Source organism: Ostrea edulis, chromosome 4, assembly GCF_947568905.1.
Source record: "Ostrea edulis chromosome 4, xbOstEdul1.1, whole genome shotgun sequence".
In the NCBI taxonomy this organism is placed as follows: domain Eukaryota; kingdom Metazoa; phylum Mollusca; class Bivalvia; order Ostreida; family Ostreidae; genus Ostrea; species Ostrea edulis.
The window spans coordinates 21620531-21643388 of record NC_079167.1 but is presented as its reverse complement, the minus strand read 5'-3'; the positions used below and the strand labels follow the sequence as shown (position 1 = coordinate 21643388).

At 35.5% G+C, this 22858-nt stretch overlaps 1 protein-coding gene across 4 annotated transcripts; it reads left to right on the top strand.

Annotated features, from left to right (window-relative positions):
* The first annotated feature begins 4 nt into the window (after positions 1 to 4).
* Positions 5 to 22612, top strand: LOC125669976 (WD repeat-containing protein 5-like). 4 transcript variants are annotated; one of them, XM_056162220.1, is made up of 9 exons: positions 5 to 132; positions 4934 to 5124; positions 6303 to 6445; positions 8682 to 8862; positions 13092 to 13198; positions 16877 to 17023; positions 18516 to 18596; positions 19248 to 19460; positions 21807 to 22612. In XM_056162220.1, exons 2-9 carry the CDS (start codon positions 5073 to 5075, stop codon positions 21921 to 21923), a joined length of 1041 nt encoding a protein of 346 aa, XP_056018195.1. In that variant the 5' UTR covers positions 5 to 132; positions 4934 to 5072; the 3' UTR covers positions 21924 to 22612. The 4 variants fall into 4 exon arrangements, with proteins under 4 accessions (XP_056018195.1, XP_056018197.1, XP_056018194.1 ...); XM_056162222.1 differs by lacking the exon at positions 5 to 132 and adding an exon at positions 3469 to 3485; XM_056162219.1 differs by lacking the exon at positions 5 to 132 and adding an exon at positions 4035 to 4324.
* The last annotated feature ends 246 nt before the right edge of the window (positions 22613 to 22858 follow it).

The following is a 22858-nucleotide window of genomic DNA, read 5'->3' as shown; positions in this document are numbered from 1 at the left end:
GTGCGCACAATCAGTGAACCAAAAGAGCGTCTGCAGCAACCATAAGCTCTAGTCACAGAGTTGAAGTTCAGTGAACTTTTGTTTAAAGTTTGTTTTTAGGGGTTTACTTACTTCTTGAGATCAGCAGGATACGTAAGCATTATTTTTTAATGAATACAATTTTTTAATGTGCATTAAAAACAATACAATACATAAATACAAGTGAACCTGTTTTGTTCGAATTTTCTCCATATCTAAAACCAGCTTTGCGCGGTGCGGTGTATACTGCGTTTTATCAATGTTGTCCCTTGGATTGAGTTCTTTATAACACAGTTTCTTTGCATCTATCTGTATTTTTAAAATGAAAATTGTACACGTGTATCACCTGTATTCATATTTTTTTTTTATTTATTTTTTTTTTTTTTTGGACTACAGTATAAGTTAGTAATGGATTAGGCCCTATTAAAGTTGTGGGTTTTGGGGGGGGGGGGGGGGGGGGTCTTTTCTTTTTCTGCATTTATAGGGAAGTTTTAAAAAAAAACTCATCTTGAGGAACTTTAAAAAGACTTACCATAAGCAGAATGAAAAACCATTCTGAAGGCATATTCTAAATGATCAAAGAAAAATATTAAATTTGAATTCATGATAATTAATGTATGTAGTGGAAAATGTAGAGTACAATATTGCAGACCTAAAATTGTATAGAGATGTATCAATATTTTAACAGTGTATTCCAGTATGCATTGTACCAATATGTATTATCTTTGAATTATTTATCTATTATATCTCATTTACTATCACTATGACATATTACATACAAGATGATCCAGAACTACCATAAGCACTGTATTATCTTAAACTAAGATCATACACAGTTTCAGCTTCTTCTTCTTTTTTTCTAAAATTATATTTACATCTCCTTGATGTGAAGAGTTCTTGTATGGTTTGAAATATAGGTTAAAATAGTGTATTTTAAGATAGTGTATTGTAGCAATATTACTTTACACAGAGCTCCAGATAAGATGCATATCAGCGTAAATACTCGTTTAATTTGACCAGATACGCATTTAAGTTGAAAATCATGCGTACAATTACGCATTAGCGAATTTAAATACGCTTTACACCCCCAAAGTAATGCATACTTGTGATACATGTAGTATAATATAAATATGAATTACCTATTATCATTGAGGTATTGAAATTTAAAATGTCAGACACCCAGTCACATGATTACGATCCAATTCTGTATTAGTGGCAAAACAGCAAAAATAATCAGTAAATTACAAAATATTCTTTTGACTTCTGAAAAGCAAAATACTCATTGATTTGAAAATCAGGGGGTAAATACTCTTTGTGGTAAAAATTATCTGGAGCTCTGCTTTACAAATGAATCATTCAGCAAAATGTTTATGTCATGGCTCACAAACAAACAAAATACAGTTTAATTATCATCTCATGGTATTCACTATACAGTCCATGGAAAGGGATAGTTTAGTTGTGAATATTAATTCATGTTTAAAGTAAAACTCTGTAATTAAAAAAAATCAAGCAGATCAATGTCAATGTTTCAGTTTAGTGATTTCCTAAAATTTCAAGAGAAAGTTCTGTATATTTGAAAACCTCATGTTTAGGGGGATTATCAATTTTTCACTGGCATTAATATTTTGAAAGATTTTTTTGGTTAGAATAAAAAAAACTTTTTAAAAAATTCTACCATTGAATACCAGAATGTTTACATTTTACCAGCTATTGATTGCTCTGTCACTGTTTGGGGGAATGCACCCAAGAGTTATATGGAAGACATTTGTAAGTTACAAGAATTAATAATACATATATACTTCATGCAGCCCCAGATGCACCCTCAAAACCTCTGTTTGACAAACTGGGTTTGTTAACTTATAACATTTGAATTAATGCAATGACATTTATGTGTATTTTACTGTATAAAACTTTCTGCGGCATAAACCTTGAATACCTCCACTAGCTCTTAATTTTTCATAGTCCTGATATTTATAACACACTAAGGTCAGATTGAAATCATGATCTTTAAAATACCAAAACACCAACACAAATACATTTAAATTTTCTTTTCAGTACACAGGTGTACGCCTATGGAATAATCTACCTTTAAATGTGAGATTGTCACCATCCTTGTCAATTTTTAAACATAATTATCAGTCTTCAATTTTTCCTTCTTTGAAACAGTTTGTTTATTTTTTCCATGATGCCCAAGATTATTTTAATATATATTTATGATAAATCCTTGAATCTCTTCTCTATTCATATCATAATATCACCTGTACATGCATATCTTAATTTTTATCCCCCCCCCCCCCCCCCCCCCCCCCTCAAAGAAGAGGGGCATATTGGTTTGCACCTGTCGGTCGGTCGGTAGACCACATGTTGTCCGCTCATTATCTTGAGAACCATTCACTTGATGATAATGATATTTCATATGTGGGTTGGTTATGAGTAGAAAAGGACCCCTATTGGTTTTAAGGTCAAAGGTCAAGGGTCAATCTACTCTGTACATAGGAATATAATGTCCGCTCAATATCTTGAGAACCCTGTGCTTGAAAGACATCAAACTTGGCACACTGGTACATCCTAAGGAGTAGATGACCCCTATTGATTTTGAGGTCATATGGTCAAGGGTCAAACTGGGCATAGGAATAAACTGACCATTCAATGTCTAGAGAACCCTTTGCTTGACAGACATCAAACTTGGTACACCAGTACATCTTCAGAAGAAGATAACCCCTATTGATTTTTAGGTCACGTGATCAAGGGTCAAACTGGACATAGGAATATACTGTCCGTTCAATATCTTGAAAACCCTTTGCTTGACAGACATCAAACTTGGTACACTGGTATGTCTTCAGGAGAAGATGACCCCTATTGATTTTGAGGTCAAAAGTCAATAGTTGAACTGGACATAGTAATATATTGTCCCCTATATTTTAAGAATTATTTGCTTGATTGACACCAAACTTGGTACACTGGTACAGCATAAGGAGTAGATGACTCCTATTGATTTTTAGGTCACATGGTTAATTCACTCTTGACATAGGAAGATATTGTCTGCTCAATATTTTGAATTGATGATACTAGCTATCAATTAAATGATGTGTTTGTGTAACCCTTTTCAATTTTGCACCATGGGGAGCATATGTGTTTTACAAACATCTCTTGTTATTATATGCTTTGTAATGTATTGAATTACATGAAATTTAGAAGGCCTGGGAAAGGGAGGGGGAGAATTGTGTGATGCATTAATCAGGTTACCTTCTCTAGATAAAGTATCTTCATTATTATTGATATTATTAACACAGCATGTAACAATACGTACCAAATTCTGCATATCATTCTGTCTATGGAAATTTGTATCAATTAATGTAAGGAAATGTTTATTTAGTATCAAATATCACAATTTGTTTTGGAATGCATTTCAGATTTATTTTCTGTGAAGAGCTGTGCTGTTTTGCATTCCTTTGTATCCATAGTTGGTATGGGTTCACCTGCTCATAGTTCGATGGCTCAGTGAAAGTGATTAATTTAGTTCTCATAAGATTGCACTCCTGGATAGAGTTACTAAATATGGTTTTAAATGAATTGCTGTTAAATCTTTTTCATGCTTCTCGATTATCATGGATAAGTTTGTAGAAAGTTTACAAATTGAAGGTGCAATCCTGGAATGAGTTACTAAATTACATGGTTTTTAATGAATTACCATTGAATCCTTTTCATGCTTTGATCTCCATTGATGTGGATGAATTATCCACAGGTCTGTCATATTACATATTGCCAAGCTATGAAAATTAATATGCAGGATGTATATTGCATGTATTTGTCATTGCAGCAAATATACCGCCAAGGTATGAAAATTTAAACACACAGAATGTATAATACATGTACATGTATTTGCAGTAATATCGGTATTCAGTGACAGAGAAACGATGCTGGATCAAAAGTTTAATCTTTAAAAAAAATATACACTCTGTATTTTTATTCACGCACTTTCCAAAATGTGAGAAGGATAAAAGAAATTGTTCAATAGAACAATTTGATTAGGGTCCTATGTGGAAATGGAATGAGGCAGCTCACTACAGTTTGCAATGTGAACTATCATTGATCTTATTAATTTAAATGTTACTTTGTAAGTTGTTCCAGCTAATACCCATGGCTTTGTGGACGAAGTGCTTCACTCAGTCAGATATAGATTGAATTATCAACAACCATTCTAAGTCAATATTTTTAAAGCAGAGTTTAAATACCTGATATAACGTTGTTGGATAGCATTGTTTATATCTTTTCTGCTGTGTGAAGTTTGTAAACTACGTATAAGGTAAGGAGGTCTTTTTCATTTTCACAAGAATGCAGAGAAAGTTCTGGTTCCTGTATTCTAAGCCTGCATGGCCTCTCTTGAATGAGATTTTAATCCATTAACTTATTTTAATGTAAATACTCTTTCTTATTTGATTTGGATCCAATGTAACTAAAATAACACACAGTTATGAGATGAAACCTTTGTTATGAGAACTAATTATAAAATACATATTTACTGCTTATTGAATCTGCATTGTGTATATAAAGACACCTACATTGGATTCTGTTATAACAAAAAGCTGCAGGAATTCCCTTTATCTGCACATTTTCTGTGGAGAGTTCAATGTTCTGCTGTATAGAATGACAGAGCTGATTAATGGAGCTTACTCTTTACCAAGAATGTTCAATTTAAATATCCCCTAGCCTAGTGATCGGGAAATTCAAAACACAGGCATTCAAAGTTGTTCATCATAAAAATTCATCTAAAATGGCATTAAACTTATTTTTCAACAACTTCAGGTTGTACTTGTAAGTAGCGCCAAACGTTTTATCTTTATGGTTGTTTATCAATTTGTAGGTATGTAAAAAAAATTTAACAGGTATTAAAGTAAGTAAATCCGTGTTGTAGGTTTTGGTTTGGACATGCACAAGCGATGAGTGATATTTGATCTGGGCTGCATTCGAGATCTGTGAGGTCGTGTGGAGAACTCGGAGACTATTGTGAATACTTTGTGCGTTTTAAAGTTAATAAAAAACAAAAAATAAAGATGGCTCGTCGCCACCAAGAAGCTCTTGAGGCAGGACAGGTGATTGGAGAAGGTAAGAGAAATGTGACACAGGAACACATCAGACTGCAGTCACTTTAAAATATTCCAAATGAAAAGTCAACATTTTTACTCCTTGTATGAGAAATCTTTGAACAAATTTTATTTTGAATTGCCATCAGTTTTAATATGAATCGCTGTTTGATTGTAAATAAAGTTGCTTATATTTCATGTGAATGATTTTTTGATCTGTAAATATGGCTATGAGTGTGCATCAGGTTTCTATATTACTACTGAGATATTTGTATAGCATGTAGACACTCTCACAGTGACACACTAACAAGACATAGCTACTTTATACACTGTTCTAAGTCCTGGCATCTCTAGAAGTACTCGGACCAATAGGTGTTAGATTATGCTCTCAGACCGATCGGTGTTAGACGGTGTTCTCAGACCGATCAGTGTTAGTCAATGTACTCAGACCGATCAGTGTTAAATCCCTCTCCTGAGTAGCTCTCCACTTCTCTGTACAATGATCCCTGTGATTTATTGTAGAGTAAATCTCTACCAGCAATTGACAGATGTTCAAATGATAATGTTAATAATGCAGTGTGATGATTTACCAACAGTAGCTTCGAGAGTGAAGGTTTTTGTTCAATGAGACATTGAATAGACAAGAACAATATAACAGGATTGTGATCCAGCATGCCTTCCCTTAGATTGTTCTGTAGAGAGCAAGAGAATTTTAAATCCCAGGCTGTTTGAACATGAAAATCAATCATTGACTTTTATGTGAAATCTATGGAGTGAACTGATTTTTTATTTGTAGGGTTTTAATATTTAATGGAAGAGATTGATTATACATGTATATGTATTAAAATCTTTATTTCAATTATTATAAATTAGATATTTCCCAGCATTATTGGTTTCAGCATTATTTGATTAAGATTTATTGATAGAATGTCACCAAGTCTATATTTGAAAAATACGATTATGATTCACAGACAATTATTGCTAGTATTGTGATATTACAAACCCCAATATTTGTACAGCTATATATATGACTTAATTTAAGGAATAAAATTATGATTCACAGACAATGCCAGTATTGTAATATTACAAACCTCAATATTCTGTGGATTATCTTAGAAAAATAAGATTATGATGTACAAACAATAGACCTTGGGATTTGCAGAACCGATTCAATTTTTTTACGGGTTTTTTTTTTTTTAGGGAAGAAGTGGCCTGAGAAGTTTACTAAGTTGGAGATCATTAAGGAGATCCCTTTTGATCCGGCTCTGGACTGTATCTACTCTCTCCAATACTCGTATAATGGGGAGTTACTCGCTGTTGGATTTGGCAATGGATCAATCAGGGTACACATGCATTAATTACTGATGATGTAACATTAAAGTTCCTTAGAAATAATATCTAACATTAGGAATTTTCTTTATAGATGAGCTGAATGGTGTTCAAGAATGTAAAATTTGATAGTCCTGAGAACATGAATGCTTACAATATATAGACACTTAAAGGAGCATGGACACGATTTGAACTGAAAATTTTATTTATTTCCACATTTTTAATATTTACAGTGCTTAACTAAGGTATTTCTAATGGTCAGCAAAAATTTAAATGTCAGTTGTTGAGTTACAAGAGAGATACAGCACTCGCAATTCTTTGTTATGTAAACATGCCTCATGTCATGTTTTGATTACGTATAGAAAATATCATGTTTAAAACAAATGAGACAAACACTAGAAACTGTTTAATTGTGTTCAGAATTAACTTGTAATTTGAAAAAAATCTGCCTTAAACGAAACTTTTACTAGTGTATGTAACCTATGTTCTCACTTTGCTACAATAACTTTGTAATGTCCTTATATAGAAACTTCTGTAATGCATGTATAAGGTGATTTTACATTTTACTTGCAACAGCCAGGAACTATCAAAATATTGATATGCTAACTCTAAAACAGACATAATATACCCGAAGATTTTTTTGTAGAAATGAAATAGACTGTGCAAGTGAATTGTACGTGAACTGTCACGAAAAATTATATATTATTACTATTATTGAGAAACGTTCTATATCGATCTCCTTAAATAGTTTGCATGTTAAACATTCAAAAGAAATAATGTTGCTGTAGATTATGCGTAAACTTCTATAACAGACTGAGTCTGTGTGATGTCATCATCAAAGGATAATAATTAAGCTGCCATGCTTAGAGTTTATCTTTATATCATAACGATTTTAATCAGCTTTACCTTTTCTAACCTTGTATAATAGTTTGAGAAACAAATGCTTATTGACTTGTTTTGTTGTGTAACAAAGTTTGTTTCAGATGACCTTTAAATAATAAACACTGAGAAACTGAAATAGTAACACTAGTTATTTCACTTGAATGTGTGTAAAATTCTTATAGACTATATATTTAAACCTGCACAGCATTAATAGCCTGTCCAAGTGACCATGAAATATTCATGACTGGGTAGATTATGGACCCAGGATCAATAAAATGATGGCTGATCATTCAACCAATGCTTTCAACATACATGTATATACACCATGGATTTTCTTGCAGCACTGTATATTCTAACATGAAACACGTGTAGCTCCTAATGTTTAGTTACTTATGACGTATGATATTGACGATGGATTTATTTCCACAACTGGGCTCACCAGGAACATAGCAAATATTATAGTTTACTTGTGAGTTATAACCACACATGACTTGATTTAAAGTATTAATCTACAGCAAGGTTTGACAATTCTCGTATTGACCAGTAATATATGAAAATCAAAATGAAAATGATCGGGATGTTAAAACATTACTGAATTAGCTGAAGGAATCACTGTCTAGTTTCTGTTGTTGAGTATGTGAGGTGGAAAATGTGATAATTCACAAACGAGCGAATCTTTCGCATTGTAGCATCTCACATACCCAACAAAAAAACTAGGCAGTGATTTGCCATTACACATAAATTATCACATTTTCCTTTGTTGTTAATCACCTCACTTACCCATCAAACTTGACAGTGATTTCTTATATTTGAAATAAAAATGAAAATATAATATCGACTTATCTAAAACACTACCAAATTGAAATACACATGGGATTCCATAAAACAACATCGCACCGATATGTTACCATCACAATATCCTCTGATAACGATTCTGCACATTTGAAATGTACATAAATATATGAAACAGTTTGAAATAACTGTATAATTTTGATTGATACACGAAGATGATGATATCATATGTATTATCATGACATTAGAGCATATGATAATGCTTGTATAAACTGTCAAAGAATTTGTTTGAAAACATAGAACCTTAAAGGAAATTTAAAAAGTTGGTGGATTCCTCCCTGCCCCCCCCCCCCCCCCCCCCCCCCTGTTAGAACACTGATGAAGACACTCCCTTTTAAAGAATGATATTTCTTTTACATTTATTTTCTGAATGCTGAAGTTGTCTTAGATAAGCTTCCTTCGAGTGCTATGTTGTTGTGTGCTCAGTGCATCTATTCCGATTCTTGATAGGCATCTTTCAACAGGTCTTTGCCACTCGTTTATTTATGTTAAAAATCAGCAGTATTTATTTTGTAGTTGTACAGCTCCACGACAGGTGAGATGGTGTCAGAGTTGAGGAAGTCCCGCTATGGGGGAATGGCCATTATGTGTTTGAGGTTCCATCCCAAAGCAACTCACATTCTGTTAGCTACAACCTCTGATGGAAAGATCTTCTCATGCAACACCAACACTGGTGATATAGAAGAGTTTGCTTCAGGTATGTAGGATAAAATCATAAAGTTATGGTCACCAAATGTAGGTTTAAGAACATTCCACTGTTAGTTAACAACACTGGTTATATAGAAGAGTTTGCTTCAGGTTTGTAGGATAAATCATCAAGTTATAGTCACCAAATGTAGGTTTAGAACATTTCACTGTTAGATAACTTTCGTTCCTCTTCAATACTTTTCCTGTCCATTTATGAACTAAAAACAAAAGCAATTGATCATTTGATATAGTTCAAACTTGGTATATTGAATATCAGGTTCACATACAATGCAGGTTCTAATACGGAACTTTCGGGATGTGCCGGAACGACCGATTATATTTGACGTTTATACACCACGGTCACGTGATAATAACAAATTGTAGGGCAAAGTTGACATTGACACAAATGGTGTTTCGCTAGCAGACGGTCCGTAAAGAGCTATGAGCTGTCCTAGGATGACGATTCAAGTCACTATTGGTGCTTAGTACCTGGGTGTAAATTAGATGGAAGGGAAAAGGTGCATTTAGACGCGTATCATTGGATGGAAGGCGTGAAGTTTTACCAATATTCTCAAGACATTCCCTAGATTTATTTCCCTCACCAACTCACTTAATTTAATCAAATACATTTTCCTATAAAAGGGTTGTAGTGATTCGTTACTTTCTAAGATAGCATTTGAATGTAGGAATTTGATAGCAAATGAAGTATCCCATGCTTGATTACTTAGTTGTTATTGTAATCCGGAAGTGATATGCCCTACAAATTACGTTCAATGCGCGATAAAAGTAAGAGTGGATCCGTATCTCGAAAGTCCCGTATTGATGGAGAGGGATTTTGTAATTTTTCATCAGAACAACTGTTTACCAAGGAACAGTTGTCTCAGATTATTCCCTTACAGTGGTCTGCAAACAGCCAAGTGTTGTTACGGTTCTGTATTATTGTTAGATACAGATGACTGCCATGGCCTTAGATTTGCTAGGGCATTTTCTATTGTTATACACCTATAAAACAGTTTCCTATATAACTCCTTACCAAAAAAAGTCCAACACTTCGACTGTTCTGGCGACTGTGGGCCTGGGAACTGTTAAAATTGACTGTTGACTGATGACATCATATGAGGCTAACTCGAGTTATCTTTTCCTGTCATTTGGATAACTAGAAATGGAGGATGCATATTTTGCGGCAGCAACAGGAGATGAATTTAAATTAATTCTTCAAAGTAGGGACAGCAAGAGCATAAAAAGTTATTTGTTCATCCTTTTCTGGAAGCAATTGTATAAAATTAAGTTAATACTTATTTTTATTTTATTCTTGTTAAAGCTGTTATACAAAAGTCATGTGATTCTTGGTTTTCTGCTTTGTTTGTTGGTGAGGTTCACTGGTTAGACTGATGATGAAACAAAGAATTTATTAGATGAAAAGCAGAGCAGAAACACAAATGATATAATTATTAATTAGGATATTGGGTATGTTTTTCGAAAGAAATGTTTTTCATTTTTTATGTTAAAAATTAGAATTATAGCTCAATTAATGTTCACAACCAAAATTTGGATCATCTGATTGCAAGGATAAAAGCAATATTTTAGCTTTGATTCTGTGTTATGTAAACAAAGAGTCTTTTTATGTAAACAAACAAACCAGTGAAAAGTTAATTTTGTAATTTAAAGCATCTTCATTTTGTAGTCACAAATTTTAACTTTTAAATGACACATTTTACCTAAAGTATACTTGATATGTGATATATATGATATACTTGGATCAATAACCATTAAACAATTTGCACACCAGTCCAACAGATAAGCTGTTGCCCTCAACTCCAGTCAACAACTGTATATCATTACCTGAAATGACAGTAATTACATGGTATCATTTTCATAGGACTTTCCACACTGTTTCACCATCACAATGCTTTCCACACTGTGTTAACATTACAGAGTTCTCCACATGGTGTCACCATTACAGGCCTCTCCACACAGTATCTCTCCATGTGGTATCATAGGCCTCTCCACATAGTATCACCATTACAGAGATCTCCATACAGTGTCAATGTCACAGAGCTCTCCACACAGTATCAGTGTCACAGTTTCTCCATATTATGTCAATGTCTTAGAGCTCTCCACACAATATCACTTTCACAGGCCTCTCCACATGGTGTCATCATTACAGACTTCTCCACACAGTATCACTTTCACAGGCCTCTCCACATGTGTCACCATTACACAGCTCTCCACATGTTGTCACCATCACAGGTGTCACCATTACACAGCTCTCCACATGTTGTCTCCATCACAGGACTCACCACACATTGTCACAGGACTCTCCACACAGTGTCACTATTACAGGACTCTCCACACATTGTCACAGGACTCTCCACACAGTGTTACTGTCACAGAGTTGTCCTTATGGTATCACCACTACAGGACTATCCACACAGTGTCACAGGACTCTCCACACAGTGTCACAGGACTCTCCACACAATGTCACTATTACAGGACTCACCACACATTGTCACAGGACTCTCCACACAATGTCACTATTACAGGACTCTCCACACAGTGTCACAGGACTCTCCACACAATGTCACTATTACAGGACTCTCCACACAGTGTTACTATTACAGGACTCTCCACACAGTGTTACTATTACAGGACTCTCCACACAGTGTTACTATTACAGGACTCTCCACAATGTCACTATTACAGGACTCTCCACACAGTGTTACTATTACAGGACTCTCCACACAGTGTTACTATTACAGGACTCTCCACAAATTGTCACAGGACTCTCCACACATTGTCACAGGACTATCCACACAGTGTCACTGTCACAGGACTCTCCACACAGTGTCACTATTACAGGACTCTCCACACAGTATCACTATTACAGGACTTTCCACACATTGACACAGGACTCTCCACACAGTGTTACTGTTACAGAGTTGTCCTTATGGTATCACCACTACAGGACTCTCCACACAGTGTTACTGTCACAGGACTCTCCACACAGTGTCACTATTACAGGACTCTCCACACAGTATCACTATTACAGGACTCTCCACACATTGACACAGGACTCTCCACACAGTGTTACTGTCACAGAGTTGTCCTTATGGTATCACCACTACAGGACTCTCCACACAGTGTTACTGTCACAGGACTCTCCACACAGTGACACTATTACAGGACTCTCCACACAGTGTCACTATTACAGGACTCTCCACACAGTATCACTATTACAGGACTTTCCACACATTGACACAGGACTCTCCACACAGTGTTACTGTCACAGAGTTGTCCTTATGGTATCATCACTACAGGGCTTTCCATGCAGTGTCACATGATTCCCCACATGGTGAGGGCTCTCTACACTGTGTCACAGGACTCTCCATTTGGTCTAATAGGGCTCTCCATATTGTGTCACAGGGCTTTCCATACAATTTTACCATCATAGGGCTCTCAAAACAATGTCACAGGGTTATCCACAGTGTCATTACATACAACAGGGCTCCTCACATGGTGTGGTCATTACTGGGCTCTCTATCATGTTTTAAAGGGGCATGGACATGATTTGAGCTGAAAATTTTCAAATTTTATTTTTCCATTTTTAATGTTTAGAATGCTCAGGCAAGGTATCTCTAACGGTCAGCAAAAATTTTAATGTCAGTTGTCGAGGTACATAGGAGATACAGAGCTCACAATTCTTTGTTATGTAAAGAAGGCTCATGCCATGTTTTTGTTTACAAAGGTTAAATTTACAAGTAAAGGTTGGTTTTAAGCAAATTTTTCAATTTACAAGTTAATTCTGAACAAAGTTAGATAGTTTCTAGTGTTTAGCACATCTCATTTTGTTTTAAAACATGCTTTTTTCTATTAAGCAATCTATATGTAAACAAAAACAAGGTATGAGCCTTGTTTACATAACAAAGATTTGTGAGTGCTGTATCTCAATTGTAACTCAAAAACTGATATTCAAATCTTGGTTGACCATTAGAAATACTTTAGTTAAGCATTGTCAAAAATAAAAATGGAAAAATAAAATTTGAAAAAATTCAGCTCAAATCGTGTCCATGCCCCTTTAAGACAATAAAAACATGAAAAAGTACAAGGTTTGCAATTTGATGAATGCTGATGTGTATAAATTTAATTAGGGAAACTATTAATGTGATCTGTGGGTATATGGGAAATTACATGCAATTTCATGTACAAGTACATTATGAATATACTTTTTTTTATTTACAGAGAATGGTAACGAAATTAATTGCCTAGATTTTAACTATGATGGCTTGAATTTCGCCACTGGTGGAAAAGACTTAAGCATAAGAATCTACGACTCCAAAACAGCAAAGGTATCTAATGTTTGTGTGAAAGAAGTATGATCAATAGTATTTAAAGTTTTTTTTTATGATTTTTTAACTACATAGATATAACATAAGTGTTTGCATGAATAAGTTGTTAATTCCTGGTAGATGTAAAATATACAATGCTGTAAATTAGGTGTAAATACAAAAAACTGATCGTGATTTCAGTAATGAAACTGAATTTACTGTGTGCAATGTATGCAGTTTCCTCCATTTTGTCTCAACTTGCCAAAAACTCACTATTTTATTCAGTGAGAGTGAACACCATGCAGTGATGATCTTTCCTTTATTCAAACTCTAGTTCGTACTATTAGCATCAAACTCCAGTCCATACTACATCAAATTCCAGTCTGTACTACATCAAACTCTAGTCTGTACTACATCAATCTCCAGTCCATACGACATCAATCTCCAGTCTGTACTACATCAAACTCCAGTCTGTACTACATTAAACTCCAGTCTGTACTATTAGCATCAAACTCCAGTCTGTACTATTAGCATCAAACTCCAGTCTGTATTACATCAAACTCCAGTCTGTACTATTAGCATCAAACTCCAGTCTATACTATTAGCATCAAACTCCAGTCTGTATTACATCAAACTCCAGTCTGTACTACATCAAACTCCAGTCAATACTACATCAAACTCCAGTCTGTACTACATCAAACTCCAGTCTGTACTATTAGCATCAAACTCCAGTCTGTATTACATCAAACTCCAGTCTGTACTATTAGCATCAAACTCCAGTCTATACTATTAGCATCAAACTCCAGTCTGTATTACATCAAACTCCAGTCTGTACTACATCAAACTCCAGTCCATACTACATCAAACTCCAGTCTGTACTACATCAAACTCCAGTCCGTACTACATCAATCTCCAGTCTGTACTACATCAAAAACCAGTCTGTACTACATCAAACTCCAGTCTGTACTATTAGCATCAAACTCCAGTCTGTACTATTAGCATCAAACTCCAGTCTATACTATTAGCATCAAACTCCAGTCTGTATTACATCAAACTCCAGTCCATACTACATCAAACTCCAGTCTGTACTACATCAAACTCCAGTTCGTACTACATCAATCTCCAGTCTGTACTACATCAAAAACCAGTCTGTACTACATCAAACTCCAGTCTGTACTATTGGCATCAAACTCCAGTCTGTACTATTGGCATCAAACTCCAGTCTGTACGACATCAATCTCCAGTCTTTACTACATCAAACTCCAGTCTGTACTATTAGCATCAAATTCCAGTTTGTACTACATCAAACTCCAGTCCGTACTATTAGCATCAAACTCCAGTCTGTACTACATCAAACTCCAGTCTCTACTACATCAAACTCCAGTCTGTACTACATCTATCTCCAGTCTGTACTACATCAAACTCCAGTCTGTTCTATTGGCATCAATTTCCAGTCGGTACTACATCAAACTCCAGTCCGTACTACATCAAATTCCAGTCTGTACTACATCAAACTCCAGTCTGTACTACATCAAACTCCAGTCCATGCTCAGGGCTCGAAAATAACTTATGTCCGTTAGTCAGTGACTGATAACAATCACGACAGACATATTGATTTCTTTACCTATCAGTCCGAATCTACAAATTTGGACCGATAGATTCATTTCAAAAATAGAAAAAAATATCTCTGTGAAGGGTTTCAATTGGTTTTAAAACTCAAAACCCAAATGCAGAACATTCAACTATTAAACTATTTCCCGATTTGCTAATTCTGAAAAGTCCCGAATCATATTTATAGAATCATTCAGTCTGTGTCATCTAAGTGTTTTGCAATATGAATGGTAATAGCAGTGTTAATTCATTTAAGCACTACTAAAACAACGACAAAATCAAAATCGAGGCGCCATGTGATTTTAGGAAATGTGTTTGTTTGTTTTAACGTTCCCCAGAGAATTACTCCTGCAGTGACATGGGACCTCCGCTTTTAAGGTCATATCTGCAAGACCTGTGATTCTCACTTCTAATTGCCGAGAGTTTGGCGAAAGAGCAATCACCACTTATGGTTTGAACATATTTTATTGTAATAAAATTACAAAGGGATCGGGCACAAGTTCTAAAATCTTAGACCACCCTCTCCCCACTTATATTTATGTCTTAGATTTGATGCAGTTATGGCACGAGTGCAAGTGTGGTTCAAACTCAAGACCTTCGGGTTACAAAGCGAATGCTCTGCCAAAGTGCTGTGCTACCACGACCACTCTACAAAATATGTAAAGTGTGTTGACCTCAACTTGTCACAAAACTCATCAAAACGGAAAGATTCCAACAAAAGCAAGAAAACGTTTGACAGGGTTTATGAAAAGGAGAAACAGTCAAGAAGTTTTCAGGGTAGATGGCTAAATGGTTGGAAATGGTTGTGGTATGACCAGGAGAAACAGTTGATGTTTTGATCATAGAGTGAACAGTTCACCAATTAAAACAATAAATGTCTAGCATTGTTTTTCTTTACCTCAAATTTCAGTTAAAATGGCAAACTGATTAATTTCTCTGCGGACTGATAGAAAATGTTGTCGATCAGTACGGCCTGACTGGCTGATTGAAAAGTTAGTTTCAAGCCCTGCATGCTACATCAAACTCCAGTCCATGCTACATCAAACTCCAGTCCATGCTACATCAAACCCCAGTCCATGCTACATCAAACCCCAGTCCATGCTACATCAACTCCAGTCCATGCTACATCAAACCCCAGTCCATGCTACATCAAACCCCAGCCCATGCTACATCAAACCCCAGTCCATGCTACATCAAACCCCAGTCCATGCTACATCAAACTCCAGTCCATGCTACATCAAACTCCAGTCTGTACTACATCAAACTCCAGTCTGTGCTACATCAATCTCCAGTCCATGCTACATCAATCTCCAGTCTGTACTATTAGTGTAAAACTCCAGTCTGTACTATTAGTGTGAAACTCCAGTCCGTACTATTAGTGTAAAACTCCAGTCTATACTATTAGTATAAATATCCAGTCTGTACTATTAGTGTAAAACTCCAGTCTATACTATTAGTATGAATCTCCAGTCTATACTATTAGTGTAAAACTCCAGTCTATACTATTAGTATAAATATCCAGTCTGTACTATTAGTGTAAAACTCCAGTCTATACTATTAGTATGAATCTCCAGTCTATACTATTAGTGTAAAACTCCAGTCTATACTATTAGTATAAATATCCAGTCTGTACTATTAGTGTAAAACTCCAGTCTGTACTATTAGTGTGAAACCCCAGTCTGTACTATTAGCATCAAGCTCCAGCCTATACTATTAGTATAAATATCCAGTCTGTACTATTAGCATCAAGCTCCAGCCTATACTATTAGTGTGGAACTCCAGTCTATACCATTAGTGTGAAACTCCAGTCTGTACTATTAGTGTAAAACTTCAGTCTGTATTATTAGCATCAAACTACAGTCTATACTATTAGCATTGAACTCCATTCCTTATTATTAGCATGATGGTAGTAGTCTTAATGTAAAGTAATATCCCCCAGATTTGATCCCAGTCATACACAGTAACACAATAATTATGCTATTATTTATTAATTATACCTTTAATGATTTCTGATTGATCTGACAACAAATCGGCGAGAAATATTTTTATCACATGTACAGGGTTCGTTTGTTTTGTTTTTTTCTTAAGCTGGTTAAAACATATGAGGGATACAGTGAGAAAAAGAACCCCACGGACATCCAGACTGCAGGCTGTGCCATGAGGGTCTTCGCCCTCAAATACCACCCCGAGTACGACGACATAATGATCACAGGCGGCTGGGAGAATCACCTTAAGGTAGCCATCACTCAATATCAATCTGCAATGTCTGTCCTGCCTGTCTGAATCAAGCCATTGTAGGTCATAGTTATTATTAAAATATGTGCTGATTTTATCAGTGAAAATAATTGACTTGTTGACAACAAAGACAAATGCTTGGTTTTGCATGCAGTATTATGTTCAGTGTTTTTGATTTTTGCAGTATTACGTGCTGTGTTTTTGATATCTGCTTTTGTGGGCAATTGATTTTCATAGCTTTTCAATAACCTGCAGTGAAATTCCAGACACAAAGGCTTGAGAACCAGGTAGATTTTTATGACGAAAGAAAGACTTAAAATGATATCGCACATCTCTGTAGAGAGGAATTCATTTGGAGTTAACATCCATTGATTTTAAGACTCGTGGATAATGATTACAAATTGTGCCTTTTACTGCCCTGCTGTAAAAATTATCCTAAATTAACAATGATTAAACACTTCCAACCAAGACAAAGAAATAAGATTCATTACTGGCATTGTAAATAAAATACCTAAGGTACCATGATTAAAATATATGCCACTATAAATTGCTTTCATTAGCAATGGTTGACTGATTACAAGAAGATCTATGCTCAAGATCTATGCTACTATTACATTAGTGCTCAATATAGTTCATGTAATTAATTTCTGTTGTTAACCAAAGTAATATTTTTTTAATTCACAAAATTGTTAAGTATGAGGAAATACAGATTTATTTAACAGACGATACTTAAATTACTAGTATGTTATATCTGAATTTGTTGTTATGAGGGTGTACAGATTTATTTGACCGATAACAGTATTTCTTAATTTGTTGAGTATGGGGGTATTTTTAGGGTAAGGGGAACTAATTTTTGGATTTATATGAGGATGTAAGGATTTAATAAACAGATGATAGTTTTTATGCCTGAATTAGTTTAGTATAAGGGTGTTTAAGTTTGTTTGACCAATAAAACATGTAGTTCGTTATTCCTGAATTTGTTGGGTATGGAGGTATTTTCAAGGTAAGGGGAACTAAAATTTTCAATTTCATGGTCTCTGCACCCAAGGAGCTTGAAGCGTTGGGCCATGGCCCCTGTGTCAGCGGTTATGGTGATAAGGCAGGACTTAATTGTTTATAAATTGAAATGCATTATTTCTGGACATGAATCAAGCAACCTGTGTACATTTAAGAATATGAATATCATTCTAGAAAATATGAGGGTATGAACTGATGCTTCACACCAGCGTACTTCATGAATTAAGTGCATTACTATATTTATATGTATTCATACAACTGCAAAGCATTCATGAAGAAATAGCTATCATTCTAATGTTTAGAGATATCAAAGGCATAAACATTTGAGATGTAAAATAAACAAATTTATTTGTCAGATATTGGTTTGTTTTTCCTGAAATTGTTGGTATAATTGAGGGTATGTAGATTTATTTGACAGATGATAGCTTCTTATTTCTGAACTTGTTGAACCTGAGGTTATGAGTTTCCTTTCTAGGTATGGGATGTTCGGTCTGGTGACGGAGTAAAGAGAACGATTCACGGCCCACACATCTGTGGAGACAGCCTGGACCTGAAGGTACGTCTACACAGTCACAGCTGTAGGAGACCAGTTACATGCAACTAATTTACACTCCCTGAAAAGTGGAGATGTTTTCTTGCTCATCATAAATTCAATCAAAAAGACATAACCAAGTTACTAGAATAAAATGTTATTTGTAATTAATTCTACAAGAGATGCTGCATTCAGTTGATGAAAGTTGCTTGTAAATCAGTATAACATGTGTGTGTTTAAAATCATTGTTAAGCATTATGTTGGATTTTCAACAATTGAAGGACATTTCTTAAAAATAATACAAGAAAAATCTTAAAATATCCAATGTACATAGAAAAATTAAAAATGCAATATTCCAATCATTAATATTTTTAGGACATGCAAAGATATTGAAAATAAAAACTTTTCTTACAAGGATAGAGAAAACTTAAAATTCAAGCTCAGTATCTTAAAATAGAACACTAATAGAAAGCAGAATAGAAAGTAGTGCTGTGTTTCTCCCACTGAAAATAAAAACCTGCTGAATGACACTTTCATTTTAACCAGATTTTTTTCTTCCAAAAATGTAATAGTCAAAGAACATTGAGTCCAAGAAATTTTAATGTCAAATTCAAGCAAAACTGTAACCTGAGTATAACTCATGGTCATCAAAACTTGATCTTGTTTGTGTTCTAGGGGATGAAGGTCTTAACTGGTTCCTGGGTGGCTACAAATGCCCTGCAAATCTGGAACTACACAGAGGGAAAGGTGGAGAAGAATGTACCATTTAACTATGATGGCCATAGTGGTGCCTACCTTTACTGTGCCCAATTCTGTGATAATGATGTGGTGGTGGCCGGCGGAAGTGGTACTAATAATGTACAGGCCGTCAACACGGAAACAGGGGAGGTAAGTCTGTATACCAACACAGGGACAGGGAAGTTAAGTCTGTATATCAACACAGGGACAGGGGAGTTAAGTCTGTATATCAACACAGGGGAGGTAAGTCTGTATATCAATACAGGGACAGGGGAGGTAAATATGTATATCAATACAGGCACAGGGGAGGTAAGTCTGTTCATCAACACAGTGGCAGAGGATGTAAGTCTATATATCAATACAGGGGATGTAAGTCTGTATATCAACACAGGGGATGTAAGTCTGTATATTAAAGACCAAATAAAATACCTAAGGGTTTCTTCACAGATCACTGGATGTGGGTGGAGCTCATCTATGGTTATTGTTATTTACCTGGCCAAGAGATCAGGGTGCAGTGTATACTTTTGATGTACACAGGAAGGGTCTCAGGGCTGTCTGCAGTGTTTCTGTCATCATAGTGTTTGTATAACGGTTGTATCCCTATGGCTAGATGACACACAGTCTGCACCACCCCCTCTTTCTCTCTTTTACTCTCAGTTATTGGCTCAATGAATAATTTCTTTTACAAATATAGAACTATCATAAATTGATTATATAAATTATTTCAATAAGTTAGAAGTTTTGGAAATTAATGGGCAAATTATTGTTCAATTTCTGATTGTGTAATTTATAATACATGTATATAGAGGGGGTGGGGGAGGAATTACAATTATATTAAAATTGCGTTGATCAGGGGTCTTTTTAAAAACAATTGAATTACGAGAAAATAGCAGTTGTGGACAGGCCAATGCTATCAAAACCCTAGAATACAGGGCTTCCTCAAGATCTAAAAAATGCCAGTAGGTACTGACTATTATTGTTATCAAAACACCTCTCTGGGGTAGCTCTAGACCACAGTTTCTGCAGATGTCACTCCACCTGAGATCTATTGTTAAATGTTTGATTGACAGACAGCTAAGAATTTGGGGGTGTTAACTTAAAGTTGGGTCTTTAACACAGGGGAGGTAAGTGTATATCAACACAGTGACATGGGGAGGTAAGTCTGTATATCAACACAGGAGAGGTAACTCTGTATATCAACACAGGAGAGGTAAGTCTGTATATCAACACAGGAGAGGTAAGTCTGTATATCAACACAGGAGAGGTAAGTCTGTATATCAACACAGGGGAGGTAAGTCTATATATCAACACAGGGGAGGTAAATCTGTATATCAACACAGGGGAGGTAAGTCTGTATAACAACACAGGGGAGATAAGTATATATATCAACACAAGGGAAGTAAGTCTGTATATCAACACAGGAGAGGTAAGTCTATATATCAACACAGGGGAGGTAAGTCTATATATCAACACAGGGGAGGTAAGTCTGTATATCAACACAGGGGAGGTAAGTCTGTATATCAACACAGGGGAGATAAGTCTATATATCAACACAAGGGAAGTAAGTCTGTATATCAACATGGGGGAGATAAGTCTGTATATCAACACAGGGGAGGTAAGTCTGTATATCAACACAGGGGAGATAAGTCTATATATCAACACAAGGGAAGTAAGTCTGTATATCAACATGGGGGAGATAAGTCTGTATATCAACACAGCCACAGGGGAGGCAAATCTTCACTCAGTAAGTACTAATAGCACACAGACCATCACACAGAATAGGAGGTAAGACTGTACTCAAAAAAGTGAAAACCTTAGATTTCTGATAGTTAAATCTATGTAATCAGGCACCTGTATAGTACACTTTAACCTATTTGTGATAGCTTGATGGTTATACTGCTTGCTTCACTATTGGAAGGTCTTATGTTTGACCCCCATCAGCCAGATTCTGTAATGTAATTGATTATTGACCACTTTTAGATATATTTGGGCATCTTCTTCAGAACTAGGATGTTCCTGGTTTGATTCTTGATCTCAGCACCACACCTAAGATACTTAACACTGGTAGTGACTTCAGTTTCCTTCGCCAAGTGCCCGGCATTAAAAGTGAAAGTTACGGGTCTCTGGGATGATGACTTAAAAACCAATGTCCTGTGTTACTGTAGGTGTTGGCATGGTTAAGAACCCACACTGCTACATCCTTGAGTACCACAAATAGGTCAAAATTGACTTCACCTACAGCTGATGACGTCTTTTATGAATGAAAGATTCTCAAATGGGATGTAAAATAGCGAACAAAACTCATCTCTCCTCTTTACACTGTGCAGTCTGGCATTGTGATTACTTTCCCACTGTATGTGAGATTAAATAGGTGTCATTGTATAGATCTTTAAAGTAAAAAAAGAGAGAAATCTATTTTTGATGCATGGTTTTTGTTTATGGCTACATTTGTGCTTCGTTGTAGGAGTTTGATCCCCTTTTGTTGTGTCTTTGCAGGTTATTGGTAAAGTACAGATGAACAAACAAATACATGCTCTGGACACAGTGATGGGGGGACGGCTGTTAGCTGTGGGTGGAGGAGATTACAGCCTTACCCTGGCCGCATTAAAATGAAGGGCCCTGTGTTCAATATTGATACAGTTTTAACATTGCTTGTTTGTATATTTTATTCTGTTGACCAAATGTTGCCAAATACGAAATATTCCATGAATTACTTTTATTCAATGTGTGCATTATCGTCCAGACTTCTAATGTAAAATCTCAGGTCAATCAGTATTTAGAAGAGTGTATTTGATACAATGCTTTAAACTTTCTTTGAATTGTACATTATTTGATCATAATTAGGAAGGCCTTACATTATCTAATACTCATTGCATTACAGCTACACTAACGGGGTTTTTGTGCCAAAGCACTTAAATGTCTAGGGTACAACCATAAAAATGTACTTCACCATTTCATTAATAGTGTAAAATCTCACGGCAATATATACCACTGAAATAGCTTACATAACATGTATCTAATATCTAAATTCCGAGGACAGACTTGTTAGGGGGCTACTGGTGTTCATTGCCTAACGTTCTGCTCTTTAAATATGTCGAAGTATAGATGGTTTGGGTCTGTAATCCTTTGCATGAAGGTCGGATATTCTTCCAATATTTGCAATCAGAATAGTTTTGTAGTATTTATTAAGTGGTTTCCGTCCAGTGTTCCGTCCAAGCATTCATGTGTCCATTTCTTCCATATTTATTCTTGTGAAGAATGAAGCATAATAGCATTAATAAAAGCTTGATGAGAAAAATACACATGTATGTGTCATTGTTTATTTCATACAGGTTTTCCACTTGTGTCATCTTCACATCAGTAAAATTTCAAGGGCAGATTAAGGTTAAAGAGGGGGGGGGGGGGACACACCCATGAATCAACTTATAATATCCTTACATCTGCTGGACAGAAACTAAGGAGGCAAAATGAACCACACACAAAACAGGATGTCTCATTCTTCCATGTGTATATGCAGGGCCAAGTTTGTAAAATATTGTGTGGAAACT

Coding starts and splice junctions, on each gene's coding strand:
- LOC125669976 (XM_056162220.1), top strand. CDS start 5,073: ATGGCTCGTCGCCACCAAGAAGCTCTTGAGGCAGGACAGGTGATTGGA. Junction 6,446..8,681: donor TTGGCAATGGATCAATCAGG/GTACACATGCAT, acceptor TTTATTTTGTAG/TTGTACAGCTCCACGACAGG. Junction 18,597..19,247: donor GAGACAGCCTGGACCTGAAG/GTACGTCTACAC, acceptor TTTGTGTTCTAG/GGGATGAAGGTCTTAACTGG.